Source organism: Amblyomma mixtum, chromosome 3, assembly GCF_055824585.1.
Source record: "Amblyomma mixtum isolate Tamu chromosome 3, ASM5582458v1, whole genome shotgun sequence".
In the NCBI taxonomy this organism is placed as follows: Eukaryota; Metazoa; Arthropoda; class Arachnida; order Ixodida; family Ixodidae; genus Amblyomma; species Amblyomma mixtum.
This window is the reverse complement of record NC_143014.1, coordinates 300,059,431-300,077,037: the sequence shown is the minus strand read 5'-3', so window position 1 is coordinate 300,077,037 and position 17,607 is coordinate 300,059,431. Positions and strand designations below refer to the sequence as shown.

The 17,607-nt window shown below is 48.2% G+C and overlaps 1 protein-coding gene across 2 annotated transcripts in view; it reads left to right on the top strand.

Annotated features, from left to right (window-relative positions):
• The window catches only part of LOC149355353 (uncharacterized), a 166,637-nt gene that overhangs the window by 39,415 nt on the left and 109,615 nt on the right, over positions 1 to 17,607 (top strand). For both annotated transcript variants that reach the window (XM_089583774.1, XM_089583775.1), the window contains exons 2-3: positions 5,472 to 5,542; positions 15,403 to 15,561. In XM_089583774.1, the coding sequence (XP_089439900.1) occupies positions 5,472 to 5,542; positions 15,403 to 15,561 (230 nt within the window). The remainder of the gene's footprint in view (positions 1 to 5,471; positions 5,543 to 15,402; positions 15,562 to 17,607) is intronic.

The window sequence follows — 17,607 nt, the reverse complement described above, 5'->3', positions numbered from 1 at the left end:
TGGCGACGATACTAGTTCGATAGTAGTATTAGTTGAAGAAGACGACGATGTGCAATTCACAGCGCGAGAGTCTGTTGCTGTTTAACACGAGGCGTGATCGGCTGCGGCGACAGCCTAGTGCTTTCGTGCAGTGGCAAGCGAATCTGATCTGTTCGCGGCGCTGAGGTTTCCAGTCCCAGTTGCGGCAAATTTATTCTCATTTATTTATTCATGGTTTGTCTTGGTTACACTGACGGCGGCGACGCGGCTCAGACCCGAACGGGCGCTTAAGAGCTGCGCTTTAAAATTTCGTCACCAATTTCATGTGGCATGTCGCTATAGCTGCTAATGCCCCTCAAAGGAGCCCCTCCAGCCCATGGCGTCGGCAGATTCTCTCCCTTTCGACCTGCTAGCATGAAAGCACACATGGCGGCAGACGAAAGGCTAATAACTGTGGCTTAATTGGATGGACCGCGGCGGCATGGAAATCGGTCGATGCCGTTGGCCGGAGGGCCTCCTCTGAGGGGCATCTGCCGCTTCGCTCCTGAGTTATATACCGGACTATAGTGACGAGGTGCTCTCTCCCTATCAGTTCTCGTAGTGATCTGGTAACGAAGTATAGGAGGCGTGGCTTGCTGACGTCTTTATGGCGCATTTATAGTGGGCGAACAAGAGCAGTAAATAGAGCAGTCCCAAAAGTTCCCTCGTGAGACCAGATGCCTTCCACGGGCAACGGGGATGGGAAAAATTTGACCCAGTGATAGAGCAGAAGTGGTTCTACTGCGCCCAGCGTAGTCCAAGGTGGTCCAGGTTGCTTCCTCCTGAAAAAAAAAAAATAGAGCGCAGCGCAGAGGAAGTTCCGTGACATTCGAACGCTATATGATTCCTGTTTTAATTTTTTTTGTTCCACCGCTCTGCGCAATCGTGCCTTTACTGCTGAACCACGCATCCGCAGTACGAGTTGGTGACAGGTGACAGTTGTAGTTATCTCCCACCTGCCCCTTTGCACACGCAATCGGCGTCTGGTGGAAGCGGATGTGATCGCACCTGTAGCGTTCATGAGGATCATTTTTATTCCACTGCGCGCTCCCCCCTTGTGAAAAAGCTTGGTAGCTTTAATTTCGCTTCAAGCCCGGACTCAAGGTCGGCCTCTATACCAGCAAAGGTGTAGGGCCGAAGAAACATTGAATGTTTAGTTGGGCTAATTGGTCCTTTGTAGATAAGAGAAAAATTGTGACTGGCGCGAAAAAAGAGAGCAGCGAGAAGGAACAGATGGCACACAGCGCTAGTGTCCAGCCTATTTCTTCTCGGTTACCCTCCAGCATTTCCGTTGTTCTCCTAACTCCTGTCGCAAAGTTTATGCCTATTTTAAGGAGAAATAAGGGTTTATTATAAAAAATAAACTATCACTTAACAGCTCTACGGGTGAGAGTACGTATTTCGTACGCCAATAAGTTGCGGCGAATGTCATTAATGTTATTGTCATTAAAGTTTTGCGTGTGTCACCAAATGAATCAGGTAATGTCACTGAAAATTAAGGTTTTATCTACTGACTGCCATTAAACCTTCCAGCCGCTATGTATACAACTATGTACATTGTGAATTCACAGCTTTTTCAGGCAGCGCGCGGCAGGTCCCGTGCTGTCTTCGTTTGAAACGAACGTATCGCTCTTAATTTTTAAACGGCGTACTTTTTCTGCTTGCAAGAGAACACAGTAGTTAAAATTCCTCGAAACACTGAGCTTGGTACCACGTAACACTCGTACACATATTTTGTCATGCTCAACTATCGTTCTTTTTCTTTTTGTGCCTTTTTAAACGTAATCTGCAACTCCGAAGAGAACAATGTGATCCCTTCACTAATCATTTCATAAATCCTAGTGGTTCAGTGTCCCACTTGCAAACCAATCTGGCACACTGTGCAAAATTTTATGCAAAAAATTGCTGGTGCTTCGCGTTTTAAGCCTGCTGGCCATCTTGAAACCTGGATAGGCTAGCTAGAATTTTTTTGTGTGTGAAAACATTGGGCTTTTTTTTGCGAATACTAATAGCTGCGCGCTTGTTTTTATTCGGAAAGGGACGAAAACTTACACTATTTGCGATGTCTACCGCAAACACACATCTAGATTCTCGAGCTCCATTCTTTTTGTTCTTGTTAGTGGCTATTGTTAAGAAAAATAGGAAATAAAATAAACATAGAAGGATCAGATGTTGCTGGCCGCGGCATCTGCCATCGAAACCTGAAGCACCTGAGCTGCGGCTAGCAGGAATAAAAAGACAGGGATAGGGAAAGAAAGGGGTAAGCAATAGTAAGAAAGGATAGGGGTAGAGCGGCAATATACACTATGTTTAAATACAGGACATCTATTCTTGGACATCATTCGTTCTCGTGGTGACTTTACCATTTGTAAAGAAACCGCGGCCCAGGAACTAGCCCGAAAAACCGGCGTAGAGGTGGTAATACCAGACATTATGGGCATCCAGAACTTCCCGGTTTGAAAAGAATGGCTGTTAGAGTAAGAGATTCAAGAAAGAGAACGCATACTCTTCTGCGTGAACTGCCTTGATGCTCTGTGAATGTTTCTGAACTCATTATGGACCAGCGTGACCATATGGCCACGTTAGTCTAGACAAAACATTTTATTTAATAGAAGTTCAAAAACCGGCGCCAAATTTGGCTGCAAGGTTAGGTTCGAAAGCTTATTGTTCGCTTTATGGACACCAGGTGTCAGTAGCTGTCAATTACTTTGTGGGACCCCGTTGCAAAGGCGGGAAATAGTCTCAGTCTGAGAAGTGCGGCGCCGTGTCACGCTCCAAGGGGTAAGTGTTTTTTTTTATTAACTTCTTCTTTAAGCAATCACACTACGCACTTTCCTCGCCAGTTCTCTTTGACTTTCCGACCTTAGATGAACTTTTATGAGAGATAGACGTTTGATCAATTCATGATTAGATACATTGTTTCCCGCGTTGCCATATGGTCACGCTGAGCCTTAGGGCTCTCTATTTTTTTTTTCATTTTTCGTATCTGCAATATGATGTCTGGCACTGCTGCTACAGTTTTCCTGCTGTACTCATTTAGCGTTTTATTATCTAAATAGGTTTACTTTGGAAACAATAGCGAAGATTGTCGAAGAGGATAACCATGACGTGTCAGCGATTTATATCGAACCGCCGGAGGCTAGCGTCTATTCGGATGAGGACTTCGCTGATGAAGACTTGATGGGCTCATTGAAGAACTAAGCGGAAGGCAGTTGCGGGCTGGTGCCGAAACGGTTTCTCGGATGGATGCCGCATTGGTGGTTGAGGCTCAGACTATGACGACGATCCCGACGTGCAAGGAAACGGAACATCACAGGTCTCATCTGCTGTAGGCGACGCTAGCAGAGCTTCAACTTCATCTACGACTTCTAAGTGGATGAAAAGCGATGTTTATAAAAGCCATGGCATACTTCCCGACCAAAACTTTGTCGCTTACCGTCCTGGAGCTGATAGTCGAGCAAACAAGAAATTACGCATTATTTTTGAACATGCCTGATCCGGTGGTTACCAGACAAGAAATAAGGTGTTTTATTGGGGCCCTCATTTTGTCAGGCTACAACCGCTTGCCAGGAAAAAAAAAGTGCTACTGAGACAGCGGTGAGGATATGCGCAGCATGATGGCCTACTGTGCTATGCGAAGGAACTGCTTCGTGCATGTAATGAGATTCCAGAACTTCGCAGATAATACAAGCCTCACACTTCGCGACAAGTTGGCAAAGTTGCGTCCATAGATGACGCTGTTGAAAGCTAGGTTTCTCGAGCACTTTAAGCCTGAGCGTCACCTGAGCTACGATGAAAGTATGGTTGAGTACTATGGTCGTCATGGCTGTAAGCAATTTATAAGCGCAAAGCCGATTCGCTTTCAGTATAAGGTTTGGTGCCTAATAGCTAAGAATGGCTACCTTGTGAACTTCGAAATCTATCAGGGCAAGCAGAGGGATCCAAGAACAAATGCAAAGTATTAAAAGAACTTCGAGAAAGCAGCGGCGCCACTTCTTCAAATGGCAGATGAAATACCAACAGAAGCTCACCACCTTCCGTTTTTTTTTCTATTTTGACAATTTATTCACGACCATACAACTTCTCCAACATCTCCGAGCACAAGGTTACGAAAGTACCGGCACACTTGGCAGAACTGTGTTCTGAAAGAGTGACCTATCACTCTACCAGAAATCGTCAAACGCCAACCTCGCGGGCAGGAAGAGCAAATGCTAAGCGACGATGGGATAATTATAGTCCGCTGGATGGACAATTCTTTTATGACAATCGCAACCACCATCCATGGTGCAGAGCTAATGTCGTCAGCAGAGAGGTACTCTCTCGCTCAGAAAAAAAAAAGAATCAAGGTGGCCCGTCCAAATGCTGTTGCTCAGTACAACAGTTTTATAGGAGGTACTGAGCAGATGGACGCAAATGCAGGCGCCTAGAGGATAGAAATCCGTGGGAAGAAATAGTCGTGGCCGATATTCGCATGGCTTTGTGATGCAGCCATCAGCAATGCATGGGCGCTAATGCGGGGCACAGGTCCAACATCAATCAGCTTGAATTCGGTAGGCGAATTGCCTAAAGCTCCTTGATGCGATGGGACAATAAACCGAGGCGACCTGGTCGACGACGAATCCCAAAGACTAGAGACATCCTGACTGGTGCACGGTATGACCAAGTGGCCCACTTCGTTGAAGCAGTACCAAATGGCAAGAGGCTGAGGTGTGCTGGTGATAGTTGCAACAGCGCTGTGCGCACATAATGCAAAAAAATTCGACATTGGCATGTGTATTCCATTCTTTAAACCGTACCACACAAAATGAGCGCCTCGGTATTCACTATGCAAGTTTTCCTCCTGTTTTGTGGCTTGAAATAAGCATTTTTTACTTCGTGAACGTTTGCTGTAGCCTAAGGGCCTAGCGTGACCATATGGTCAGGGGATATATTGCATAAACTAATTAGTCTAGAGCAATTATTTTTTGCATGTGAAGAATTGGCACAGACAAAAGTTAAAATATAGCATTTATTTTAATGAAACAGGAAAAAAGAAGCAGCCGGTCCTTAATGTGTTCAGTGAAAGCTTTACTAGCCTCGTCGAGCCAAGGCAATAGGCCAGGTATATTTGACCTTTTATAGCCGCCGAAGTGGCTCAGTGGTTATGGTGCTCGGCTGCTGACCTGAAAGACGCGGGTTCGATTCCGGCCGCGGCGGCTGAATTTCGATGAAGGCGAAATTCTAGAGCCCCGTTTACTGTGCGATGTCAGCGCACGTTAAAGAACCCCATGTGGTCGAAATTTCCGGAGCCCTCCACTACGGCGTCTCTCATAGCCTGAGTCGCTTTGGGACGTTAAACCCCATAAACCGACCAACATTTGACCATCAAGTGGAGCAGTGCTGGTGTGTCAACCACGTGACGTACCAGGTGTCTATAGGGGCGTTTCTGACGCGATGTCTTCTTTCTGTCGCAGGACCATGCGCCGTCTGGGAGCATGCCTTTGCCTCCTCGCCGCCACACTGTGCTGTTCTGGCCAAGGATCCGGTATATTTTACTTGACAAACGGAGTCGTGGCGCCGAGAGGTGACACGTCACATTTAATACACCAGAGAAACGAATTTGTTGTGGCCCCTCAAGCTGTAACAATTTTTGGCCGCGACGATAACAATCCTGTATCGGTCATATTATTGTGCGTCTTTTGTGACTAGCTCAACCCCAATAGACTGCTATTAAACACCGCGTTTAGCTGGTCAAGCTTTGCGCATAAAAAGAACCTAATGCAAAGAAAGCAAATGCTAAATTGAACTGGTCTTGCGGTATTGCAATGAAAAAATAGTTATAAGCATTCCGCTAAGCTGGACATGTAGAGGCCTTGGAACTCGCAATGATTGAACAAAGCGAGGGATTAACCATACCCACACACATGAACACTGATGATGTAACAAATATATATTGGAAGATTGAGTACGCCACTGTAAAAGTGACGAAAAGACCAAAACAAACTTTCCGCTTCTTGCCTACTTCATTCCCTTCTTTTGTTTGTTCCTTCCTCCTTTTCATTTTTTTGGCCTTTTCTGCACTTTTAACCTACCGTGGCACTTTACCAACCATCAGTTCTCGTGGTTGGTGCCTGTGCTCGTACCGTGTTAACTCTTCGTCTGGTTTCACCGCTGCTCGGCTAGTCAAGTTACCTGTATCAATCAAGCCCAAGTAACCCCGTCTATCGCAATATAGAGATAAACGTGGCTATTACATACCACTTAAGCGCAGGGAAAACTTTATTTCAAACACTAGTTTAGAAGTTTCGGAATCCATACAAAGTGCAACCGTTAATTCGTGAATTAAGTATTTATTACTTTAACACTGTCAAGAAGGGCCGAAATGGTATGAATTTTACGGAGCGAAATGGCCGTTATTAAGAGCAAAAATTTCAGATATCTCTATATTGAAGGTTGGAGAATCACCAGGGTTTAGTAGGCTGATGGCAGGGCTGTGGTGAAAGAAATATATTAGATAAGCGAAAATTTTCTTTTATCATTTTCTCGCTTCATTTATTTAATTATTTATACTCAATACACTTAGCGAAATCAGTGGCTTAGCTCTGGTTGAACCTGAATATACAAGCGAAAGCTGCAGCTATGCTTGGTTTGACGTCATGGCTGTCGCAGTTGGCGCATAATGCACTGGGAGCACCACGATAACGGTGGAGGCGTTCGGCCTTCCACGCACTGTCTGTACGGAGGCGGAGGAGGAGACGCGCGTGTAGTGAATACGGTGCTGTCTTAGAAGGTTGCTTTAGAGACATGTACTGTGGTGTCCATTCCTTTCGGATGTACACCAAGATATATGAGGCAGGCATTTCCTTTCCTTAAAACCAATTTTCATTTCATTTCCTTTTCCTTATGGCCATTACGGAGCGGTTCGGGTATCCACCGAGATATGAGAGAGACAGGCGTCGTTTCCTTTCTTTAAAACCAATTTTCTTTTAATTTTCTTTTCCTTACGGCGCAGTTCGGGTTTCCACGAGATATGAGAGTTTCCTGGCGCACTATTTCTCTTTTATTTACTTTTTATTTGTGCCGCGTGTGACGTCACTCGGTTTCGCGCATGCGCAGCTGTAGCAAATCTTGGCTCCGACGGCTCACGCGAAGCGCGGCTGTGGTGCGGGTAGTGAAGCTTTTCGCTTCAAAAATGTTTTAGCATCATTGACGGTTGCCTTCAATGGTGGCACTAAAGTATTTGGCGTTGGTGTTGATGGCCACTTTAGACCGAAGGCTCGTCAAGTTTCGGACTGTTCTGGGGAAGAAAGAGGTTTGAAATGACGGGATAATGCCTCGTGTCAGACAACGTGAGCATGGTTGCCACAAAAAATGTTATTTGGGTGTGTGATAAGATTAGTAGTGCTGAAATTTGATTCAAGGAACTACCAAATATTGTATGATGACAAGCCAGAGTAGCTGGAAAACGTGACATGATAGTGTTTGAATGCTTGAAAGTTGAGAAAACTCGAAGCAGATGAATCTACCAGGACGATTGGGTACTAATGCAAGCACGCTAATGACATTAATACGGTGAGGGTCATGAGCATCTAAAGGAAACTGAAGATTAGAAATTAGGAACGCTGCCTTCGCTTCAACGGGAGAAGCGGCACAAACAGTGGCAGCTCTCATAGCACAATGGGCTGAATCAGTGGTTGTGTACGCAAGCAGGCATAAATAGGCGTACAAGCGTGCATATTGCCACGAATCTTTGTAGTGTTTGTTCATTCTTCAAAGCTGCCAGCATGCCACTTTATCGCTTTCTTTGTGATGCAAGACAGGCCTAGATTTATCTGGATTGATCGCATCCAGGCGGAGCCGATTCTACGTTGTTCCAGAATGTTCTAGTAACTTTTCAAACTTTATCTCGAATGTTCATTATCAGCTTTAAAAAGAGCACGGCCGAGAGCGCCAGGCATTCTGTTCGACGACCACCGAGTACGATTGTTGCTACGCTTCCGCCGAGTTATTCAGTTCTTCGCGGGCGCAAGTCAGCCCAAACAAGTAGTTTCGTTTAGAAGCCATTCTCGTTTTTTTCCTGTTCGCCGGACTGCAGTTATTACTACGTGACATCTGGTGGAGGTGCTAACGGATGTCCCTGTCGCCCTCACCCCCTGGGAGCCGTCAAAGCAGTCCGAGCCGTCTCGAAGAAGAGCACGAGAAAGCCGCAGAAGTCGTCCCAACCAAAGACGAAGTGCGAAGCAGCCGTCGCCTCCAGAGGCGTTCACCTGAATACGGACTACTACCGGACCGCACGCGAGTAAAGAAGGGCTCTTCAAGGGCGACGTCAGCCATGGCTACGACACCAGCCGCCCTTATTTTGCACCAGCCCCGACTGCCGCCCACGTTCAACGCTTCACCGGGCGAGGATCCTGAAGATTGTCTGGAACAGTTTGAGCGTGTCGCCGCGTTCAACAGTTGGGACGACCAGACTGAAGTTCTTCGCTTTCTACGAAGCTTCTCTAGCGACGTGGAAATCATTAAAGCGGGAGTTCCTGAAGCAATTCACGAGCATCACCAGGAAAGAAAGAGCTCAGCTCTATCAACAGTCACGCATCCAGCATTCGAACGAGGCAGTGACCGCATACGTAGAAGACATGAAGCGCCTTTTCCGACGAGTCGATCCTGAAATGACAGAAGGTGGAGATTCTGATGCGTGGTGCTAAAGAGGCACTTTTCGTTGGTTTGACAAGCAACCCACCCAAGACCGTCACTGAATTCACCAGCGAAGCAGCCAGCACTGAGAAAAATTTGGAAGCACGAGCCCGCCACATCCCTCGCCAGCTCCAAGTTACCTCAACGACCTTCTCGGATAGCACAGCATTCGAAGGCAACCTACGGGATGTCATCTGCGAAATTGTATGTCAAAAGCTGAGTCGCCTATTACCATCTCCCAACCAGCCTCAAGTTGCGAACCTTGAAGAAATCGTTCGCAAAGAAGTGCAGCATGCACTTGGCACCCTGTCATCTTCTCCTTAAGCTGAAGCTGCAGCCTTAAACCACGTCACCACAGTGTGCAGTCCTCAGCCCCAACGAAAGAGCCGATGTCCGCCTCTTCGACGTGAACCAGCTGTTCCCGAATGCCGCGCCCCTGCCCCCACCCGCCCAGCCTACGAACGGCACCCAAGCTCCGGGAAGTACGACACCTGGAGGACTTCGGACAGCCGCCCGCTGTGCTTCCATTGCGGCGAAGCAGGTCATATTTTTCGTCACTGCCCATAGCACCGTATCGGTCTTCGTGGCTTTGCCTTTGACACGCCACGACCACGCTTCGGCCAACGTCCGCAAGGAATAGACGAATACGTGCGTCGAGAGGAGTATGCGCCGAACCGACTTTCGCGCTCACCATCGCCGTCAGTCTTCCGTTTCGGGTCGCCACTCCCCAGCTACGCAGCCGCGGTACGAGGAAGGTCGCTCAGCCCTCGTACGGGAAACTAAAGACAGCGACTTCTGTAGGTGAGGTCGCTCACTAGCGAAACGCTGAAGATCCTCCAACGAACGTACCGCATGAAGAAGCGGCCGCCGACGCGCCGACGCCGCATACAATGACAACCTAGACCACGACTCGAATCGTCTTCAAAACTACTCCGCCACCCAGAAGAGCTTCGACAACACACCCCATCCACGATTCACATACACGACGAAGCCGTGACCCGATGCCGAGGACGACGTGCAACGCAAGAACCAGGTCATCCGATTTAGAAGTGGTTATTGACGACCGGAAAGTTACCGCTCTAGTCGACACAGCAGCCGTTTACTCGGTGATGAATGGCACAATCGCTGCTCAGCTGACGGGCGCTTTAGACGGTCCACAAGTTCGCACCGCAGGGGGGCATCTCGTTATGCCATCAGGACAACGCACAGCTCGAGTGACTCTCAAGGGACATACCTATCCCGTGACCTTCGTAGTGCTACGGCAATGTTCCCGCGAAGTGATGTTGGGCATGGATTCCCTTAATGAGCACCTGGTCTTCATCGACCAGCGATCCAAGCTCGTCACAATTTCCACGGACGAGGCCATTCCTTCCATGTGAACTGAGGAACATCACGTTGCCCTGAGTGTCCTGGGGGAACAAGTGAGCGTCCCACCCCACTCAAGCGTCGTCATCACCGTAGGTGCCACGGAAGCCAATAACCATGAAGCAATCATCGAGGGGAACATGCAGTTGCTTCTAGACCGAGGAATCGGCGTCGCAACAGGCATGGCACATTTCCGCAATGGCCAAGATGAAGTACTGCTTAACAAAATCAGCGAAGAGTACCGGTACGTTAACAGGGGAACGACTATTGCTTTCTTCGACGAGATATCCGACGTACGAGACTTCTTTTCCCTCCCCGACATCCCTAAAATATTCGCCTGAACAAGAAAACTCGCCCAGGTTCGACATCAGCCCAGCCCTCCCCCGGAGCCGACAGGGCCAGGTCCGCAATCCGCTTCGAAGTTACAGCAAGTGCTTCTCGTAATCGCCGAAGGCCCGACAAGCGCCGATTGCCAAGCATCGTATTATAACCTACCAGTACGCCCGACCTCTTCTTCAAAGCCCCTATCGAGTGTCGCCGCGAGAACGAAAAGCCATCCGGGACCAAGTGGAAGGAATGCTTCGCGATGACGTCATCCAAGCTGCAAAGAGCCCCTGGGCGACACCCGTTGCTCTAGTGAGAAAGAAAGACGGTGCGCTTCGATTTTGCGTTGATTACCGCACCTTGAACAACATCACAAAAAAAGACGTCTACCCCCTCACCCGCGTCGACGACACACTGGATCGGCTCTGCAGCGGTATTTCGCATCGATGGACCTCAAGAGCGGCTACTGGCAAATTGACGTCGACGAAAGTGATCGCGAGAAAACCGCATTCATCACTTAAGATGGCCTCTTTGTGTTCGAGGTGATGCTATTTGGTCTCTGTTCCGCACCAGCAACGTTTCAGCGAGTAATAAACACAGTGCTGGCAGGCCTTAAGTGGCAAATTTGTCTGGTATATTTAGACGACATCGTTGTCTACGCCTCGAACTTTAAAGAGCACCTTAAAAGGCTTCGAACAGAACTATACGCAATCAAATCGTTTGGCCTAATCTTGAAAGCAGAGAAGTGCTACTTTGTCTATGAAGAGCTGCTGTTTCTAGGCCACATCGTTAGCGAGGGAGTACGGCCAGAATTGCAGAAAACAGCTGCTATCGCAATGTTTCCACCATCGGCGGATAAGAAAGCTGTAAGCAGATTCCTCGGACTGAGCGCGTATTGCCGACGATTTGTCAAGAACTTTTCGCGCATCGCTGAGCCACTCACCCCACTGACAAAAGCAGGCGTGTCATTTAAATGGGATCGGCGCAAGTGGAAGCCTTCCAAGAGCTTCAGCGTCGTTTAAGTCCCCACCGATTCTCGTGCACTTTGATGTTAAAGGACGAGATTAAAATTCATAGCGACGCAAGTAGCATGGGCCTAGGCGGTGTCCTCGTTGCTGGAAAAGGTAATCGCATACGCAAGCCTGTCTCCGTCCAAGGCCGAGGCTAATTATTCGACATCGGAGGAAGAGTGCCCTGCCATCATCTGGGCTACGTCGAAATTCTGCCCCTACCTGTACTGATGACCGTTGAAGGAGGTTAGCGATCACCACGCACTGTGCTGGCTTGCCAGTTTGAAGGACCCCTCCGGCCGCCTCGCTCGATGGAGCCTGCACCTCCAAAAGTTTCACGTCATAGTCGTTTACAAGTCTGGACTCAAGCACTCTGACGCCGACTGCCTGTCACAGGCCCCTGTAGATGCAGCGCCGCCGGACGACGATGAGGATGCCTTCCAGGGAGCCATCAGCTCTAGCTCCTTTGCACAGCAGCAACACTCAGAGCCCCATCTAAAACGCCTCGGTGAATACTTAGAAGGCAAGATTTCTCACCCCCCGCCTCGTTCAAGCGAGGATTGTCTTCGCACTGTGTACAGAATGATGTCCTCGTGAAGAAGAACTCTGCAGCGAACAAAAGAACCTACCTCCTTGTTGTACCTGCTATTCTGCGTGAAGAAATTCTTCAGGTTTCACACGATGAGCCGACAACTTGACATATCGGGTTTTCGCGCACCCTCCGCCGTATTCAAGACAAGTATTACTGTCTCGGACTGTCTGCCGATGTCGCACATTATGTGAAAACCTGCCGAGATTGTCAGCGACGAGAGACCCCTCAACCCTACCAGCAGGATTTCTGAACCCCACTGAACCCCCCTCAAAGCCCTTTCAGCAGATCGGCGTGTACTTGCTTGGCGCTTTCCCGAAGTCAACGTCTGGAAATAAGTGGATCGTTGTAGCGACCGACTACCTGACCCGCTACGCCTGGGCGAAAGCTCCACCGAGCGGAACAGCAGCGGAAGTCGCCAAATTTTTCGTGGAGTGTATTCTTCTGCGACCCGGTGCCCTCAACGTGCTCCTCAAGGACAGAGGCACAGAGTTCACGCCGGAACTGACGCAGGCCATCCTGCGTTACAGCCCAACCAGCCACTGTAGGACAACTGCTTACCATCCGCAGACCAACGGACTGACCGAGCGCCTGAACAAAGCCATCGCCGATATGCTCGCCATGTATGTCGATGCCGAACACAAGACCTGGGACGTCTTACAACGCCTTCGCCTACAACACCGCAGTGCGGGAGACCACCCAGGTAACGCCTTTTAGCCTCGTCCATGGCAGGGATGCCGCGACCACGCTAGACGCCATGCTTCCCAACGTTACCGAAGAAGATAACGCCGACGTCGCCGCCTACCTTCAACGCGCAGAAGCCCGAATAACTTGCCCGGTTACAGATCAAAGACCAGCAGCGGGCCGACGCCAGACGCTACAACCTACGAAGACGCCAAGTTGAATACAAGCCAGGAAACAGGGTCTAGGTTTAGAGACCCATTCGCCGCCGCGGATTTAATGAAAAGGTTTTTACGCCGCTATTGCGGCCCGTACAAGGTTTTTCGTCGGCTAGGTGAACTGGGCTATGAAGTCGTCCCAGACCAAATGACTACATCCCAGCGACGTCGCGTACGACCAGAAGTTGTCCATGTTGTTCCTCTAAAGCCATATTATGCGCGCTAAAGGCCGCCGTGTTTCCACACTCGTATATTTTTCCAATTTACGTTTTGAATTGTTTGTACTCGCCTTATGTTCTAAAGCATCGGATCGGCTCTTCTTTGAGAAGGGAGTAATGCAGCGAATCTTTGTAGTGTTTGTTCATTCTTCAAAGCTGCTGGCACGCCGCCTTAACGCTTTGTTTGTGATGCAAGACGCGCCTAGATTTACCTCGAGTTTTCGCATCCAGGCGGAGCCGATTCTACGTTGTTCCAGAATGTACTAGTAACTTTCCACGCTATATCTCGAAAGTTCGCTATCATTTTTAAATTGAGCACGGGCGAGAGCGGCGGGCATTCGGTTCGACAACCGCTCAGCACGCTTGTTGCTACGCCGCTGCCGAGTGATTCAGTTTGCGGGCACAAGTCAGCCCCAATAGAGTTTCGTTCAGACGCCATTCTCGCTCTTTTCTTGCTCGCCGGTCTGCAGTCACCAATATGTGACAATATTTTAGGACAGAAGTAATACAGCAGCACTGAAGACTTGCGCCAAGGCTACCGTCGCATTTCTCAACGTAAAAACGCTTTCGGGTGGCTTGTGGGTATAGGTCGAAGGTTTCACGATCGGAAAACTGTCTAGTCGTTGCCGCGCTGACATAACATTGTTTCTCCCATGGAGGTACGTAAAAACAAGTGGGTGCGCTCTTCGAAAAAGTCCTCTAAACATTATTCTACGGCGTTTCCAACGCAATCGTTCTGTTTGAACACTTTGGACTCCAAGCTCTCCTTAGCACCCCTTCTCCCACTTCTCTCGCCCCCCCCCCCAAAAAAAAAAAATTAATTCGCAATGTACTGCCTCCTCAATTTTCTCTTTTTTTACTGCCTGTTTCTAAGCAGCTTGCATCAAATATTAGCAGATACTGCGAAATGCCTTGGCGTAGGCCTTTTCCAATATAAACCGCGTTTTAAGAGACGTGGTGTCTGTCGCAAAAGTTTCGATTTAACCTTAATCATTAGGCAGAGCGGAGCATCACGCGTCGCGTTAAGTACATCGTTGCTCTTTTTATGTGAGTGTGTTGATTGCATCAAATCACTCTTCAAAAGCCGTAATTTAATCTAGCGTAAGTAGTCACTGTGCCGCTGTAAGGCCCAGATCAATCACACTTTAGCCAAGGGGTCTTTGGCTCGGGATGTGAGACATGGAGTCTCGTTCCATTTATATGCAGTCGAGCCCCGATGTCGAATCATTGCTTATATCGAAGAGTCAGAACATCGCCTTAAATACTGCGCAAACGTATGACACCAATGTTGTCGTTTATCGAACTGGTGTTCAGCGTGTTCAGCGAAACAATCGATGTATCGAAAGGCGAGCCGTGCTTCTGCAAGTGCCGCTTCTCCTATCGGCGCTTTTCTGCCACTTTTCGCGCGCGGAAGCGGCTCTGCTGCGCTGCCTTGGGCTGGCAGCGCTAAAGCTGTGGAACCGCGTAAAGAAGCGGACTTGGGCTCTGCTGGAGGGTGGCCTTCAGGTGTCCTGCACTCATACGCCATGTTACATCACTGTCATGCGGTGGAGCCAACCTAACTAACTAAAGCCTAGCTGCAGCTTTCGCCTGGCATGCTTCGTTCGCCTTGCTGCTGAAGGCGTTGCGGAAACCATGTGTACTATCGGGGGACAGAAGTCACCAGGACGCGCGACTGACTATGGCGCTAAAGTGTTCTGGGGACCTTTTTACACAGTACCGCCGGAATTTTAAACTGACATTATTTTATTTATAATGTACTAGTAACACGATTAGACACCTTATGACAGGCCGTGATTAGTTCCGAAGCGGCGACCGCTGCTTCTTCGATATGAAGCAGGTTAGGGCTAGCAATTAACGCCTAAAGAGCGGTGCGCTGCCGTCACGCTGGCGCGCTGCAAGAAGCGCGTCACTGGCAAAGATGCCGTGTAGTCTTTCTTCTAAGTTGCAGAAGCTTACCTATTGCCATTTTTATATATAGCATTAATGATGTATAGAACTATTCCGTGATTGCCTTCGAGTTCGTTCGAATGTATATGCATTTATCTATGTCTGAGGCTCCCATCATGCTAGGCTTGAGCAGAAGAAAAAGTACCTGAGTCGAGTATTTAGGTATTTGCCAGAAAATTGGTATCTGGGTTCGTATCAAGTGAAAGGAAAAGGGCATGAAAGAAAATGTCCGTTGACCTCGTTGATGTCTTGAAACTGACAGCGCTCATTAGTGAACTGTGCTTTTCTTGACGGAAAACTTCACCACAGTGCACATAATCGCTGCGAAGCAATAATTCTTTCTGCCCTATTCACAGGCGGAAACCACAGTCACGAGCCAGATCGCTTCGCGGTCACCATCGGGACGCCTCGCCCCTTCGACGACGCACGCGCTTTCTGTGGTACCGAAAAGTACCTGCTGAACCTGGCCTCCATCAATAATGCGTCCCATATACGTGCCACACTTCGGAATAATGGTGAGCAATCTCGATTTAAACGGAACGTGAAAAGGCGCTGAAAACAAAATGAGCATGCATCAGCCTGCAGACAGCCAACAAGAGTGCATACGCAGTCATCAACGCGGCCTAATTTTTTGAAACAGCCAACGCGTGGCAGTCCCTGCGTCACCAGACCAGGAGCTCCTGGGACACTATATTGTGATTATCTGTATCTCATTTCCTGGCTTTGTCGCCGAATGCCATTTCCATCCATCTGCACGTGAAGGCTACCTTAGAGCATACGGCGAAAGGTCTTTGGCGCGCACGGCCTTCAGTGTGAGAGCAGCAGTGTGACTTCTTGTGTTTTTTGCCTCACCACTTAACTACAGCACGTTGGCAGTGTCACTGTATGACAGCTGTTTACATGTGTTCGCCAAATTGTTATTGAAAATATCACACTTTCACAAGTAAAACATGTTGCTGCGCTAGTTGGTGCATTTTCTTCGGTAGCAAGTTAGGGCAACATAGAACGGGCACGAGCATGGCAGAAAAGACGCCGCGCTACTTACAACTGAATCTTTTATTGAACAACACACGTAATATATCGGTACTTCAGAGCGCAGTATGACTTGCAACACGCATCAGGTGGTACGAGCTAATGTCACTAAGCAATGAGAGTCAGGCGCCGCTGCAAAATTCTTTATATAGCTGCCCAGCAGTGTGCCCGCGTGCCTGGTACTGTGCAGCACAGCGTATTCATTTTCTATCAAACTCAAACACGGAGAAGGTGGCCGCCAAAGTGTTCTAGGTCATTCTGGTCGCGACTGTACATTGTTACACCACATATCAGCTGCAGCATTCATCAACATGCCGAACAGGTTCATGAAACGATAAAGGGAAACAGGTTTATCATGATGTGGGCTAAAAGCAATACAGGCAACCGATGAGTCATGAAAAGAAAACGCAAAATGTCACGTGCTGCAAAGGGCCAAAGTAGCATGATATAATGGTATCTGAAGGGCGGTAACGGAATGAAACTAGATTAAAAAGGTGAAGCCAGAAAAAAAACACATGAAAGATAGTTTGGTTTGGTTTTGTGGGGTTTAACGTCCCAAAGCGACGAAGGCTATGAGAGACGCCGTAGTGAAGGGCTCCGGAAATTTCGACCACCTGGGGTTCTTTAACGTGCACTGACATCGCACAGTACACGGGCCTCTAGAATTTCTCCTCCAAAGAAATTCTAGCCGTCACGGCCGGGATCGAACCCGCGTTTTTTGGGTCAGCAGACGAGCACCATAGCCACTGAGCCACCGCGGCGGCTACACATGAAAGAACATAAGCCCTTCGGATATGGCTTCGTGCACTGAACGCTTCAAATAACCGCATAAAAAGACATCCGTAAACTCTTTCTTTACTGAGCAAAATCTTTAGAAAGGTTTTTCTAAGTAAAGAACCAGTTTACGAATGTCTTTTTATGCGGTAGTCTGAAGTGTTCAGCGCACGAAGCCGTTTCCGAAAGGGTTATGTTGTTGCATGTGTTTTTTTTGTGGTTTTATTTTTAAATGTCATTTAATTCCTTTGTCGCACTTCAGATCTCATTATATCATGTTACTTTTGCAGCACGTGTCATTTTGCCATTTTTTGACCAACCATCAGTTGCCTTCATACTCTTAACCCACTCCATGTTAAACTTGTTTCCCTTTATTGTTTTATGAGCCTGTACAGCCTGTCGACGTATGCTCCAGCTGACTTGGGGCGTGTTGGTGCCGCTATATATTACGTGTGTCCTTCAATAAAAGAAGCAGTTGTACGAGGGGGTACCCAAAAGAAACCGGACTTATTTTTCTTTGAACTTATTTGTTCACATTTTAAGCACAAACCTTCAATATCCTTCAAAGTATTCCCTACTTGCAATGATACGCTTCTCGAATATTTGATTCCATTTTTCAAAACATTGTTTAAATTCATCTTTTGTGATGCTTGACTGTGCCTCCGTCGTTTTTTTCTTCACCTCAGCAACATCAGCGAAACGCTTGCCATTCACCTATTTTTTCATTCTAGGAAACAAAGAAAGTAGCACGGGGC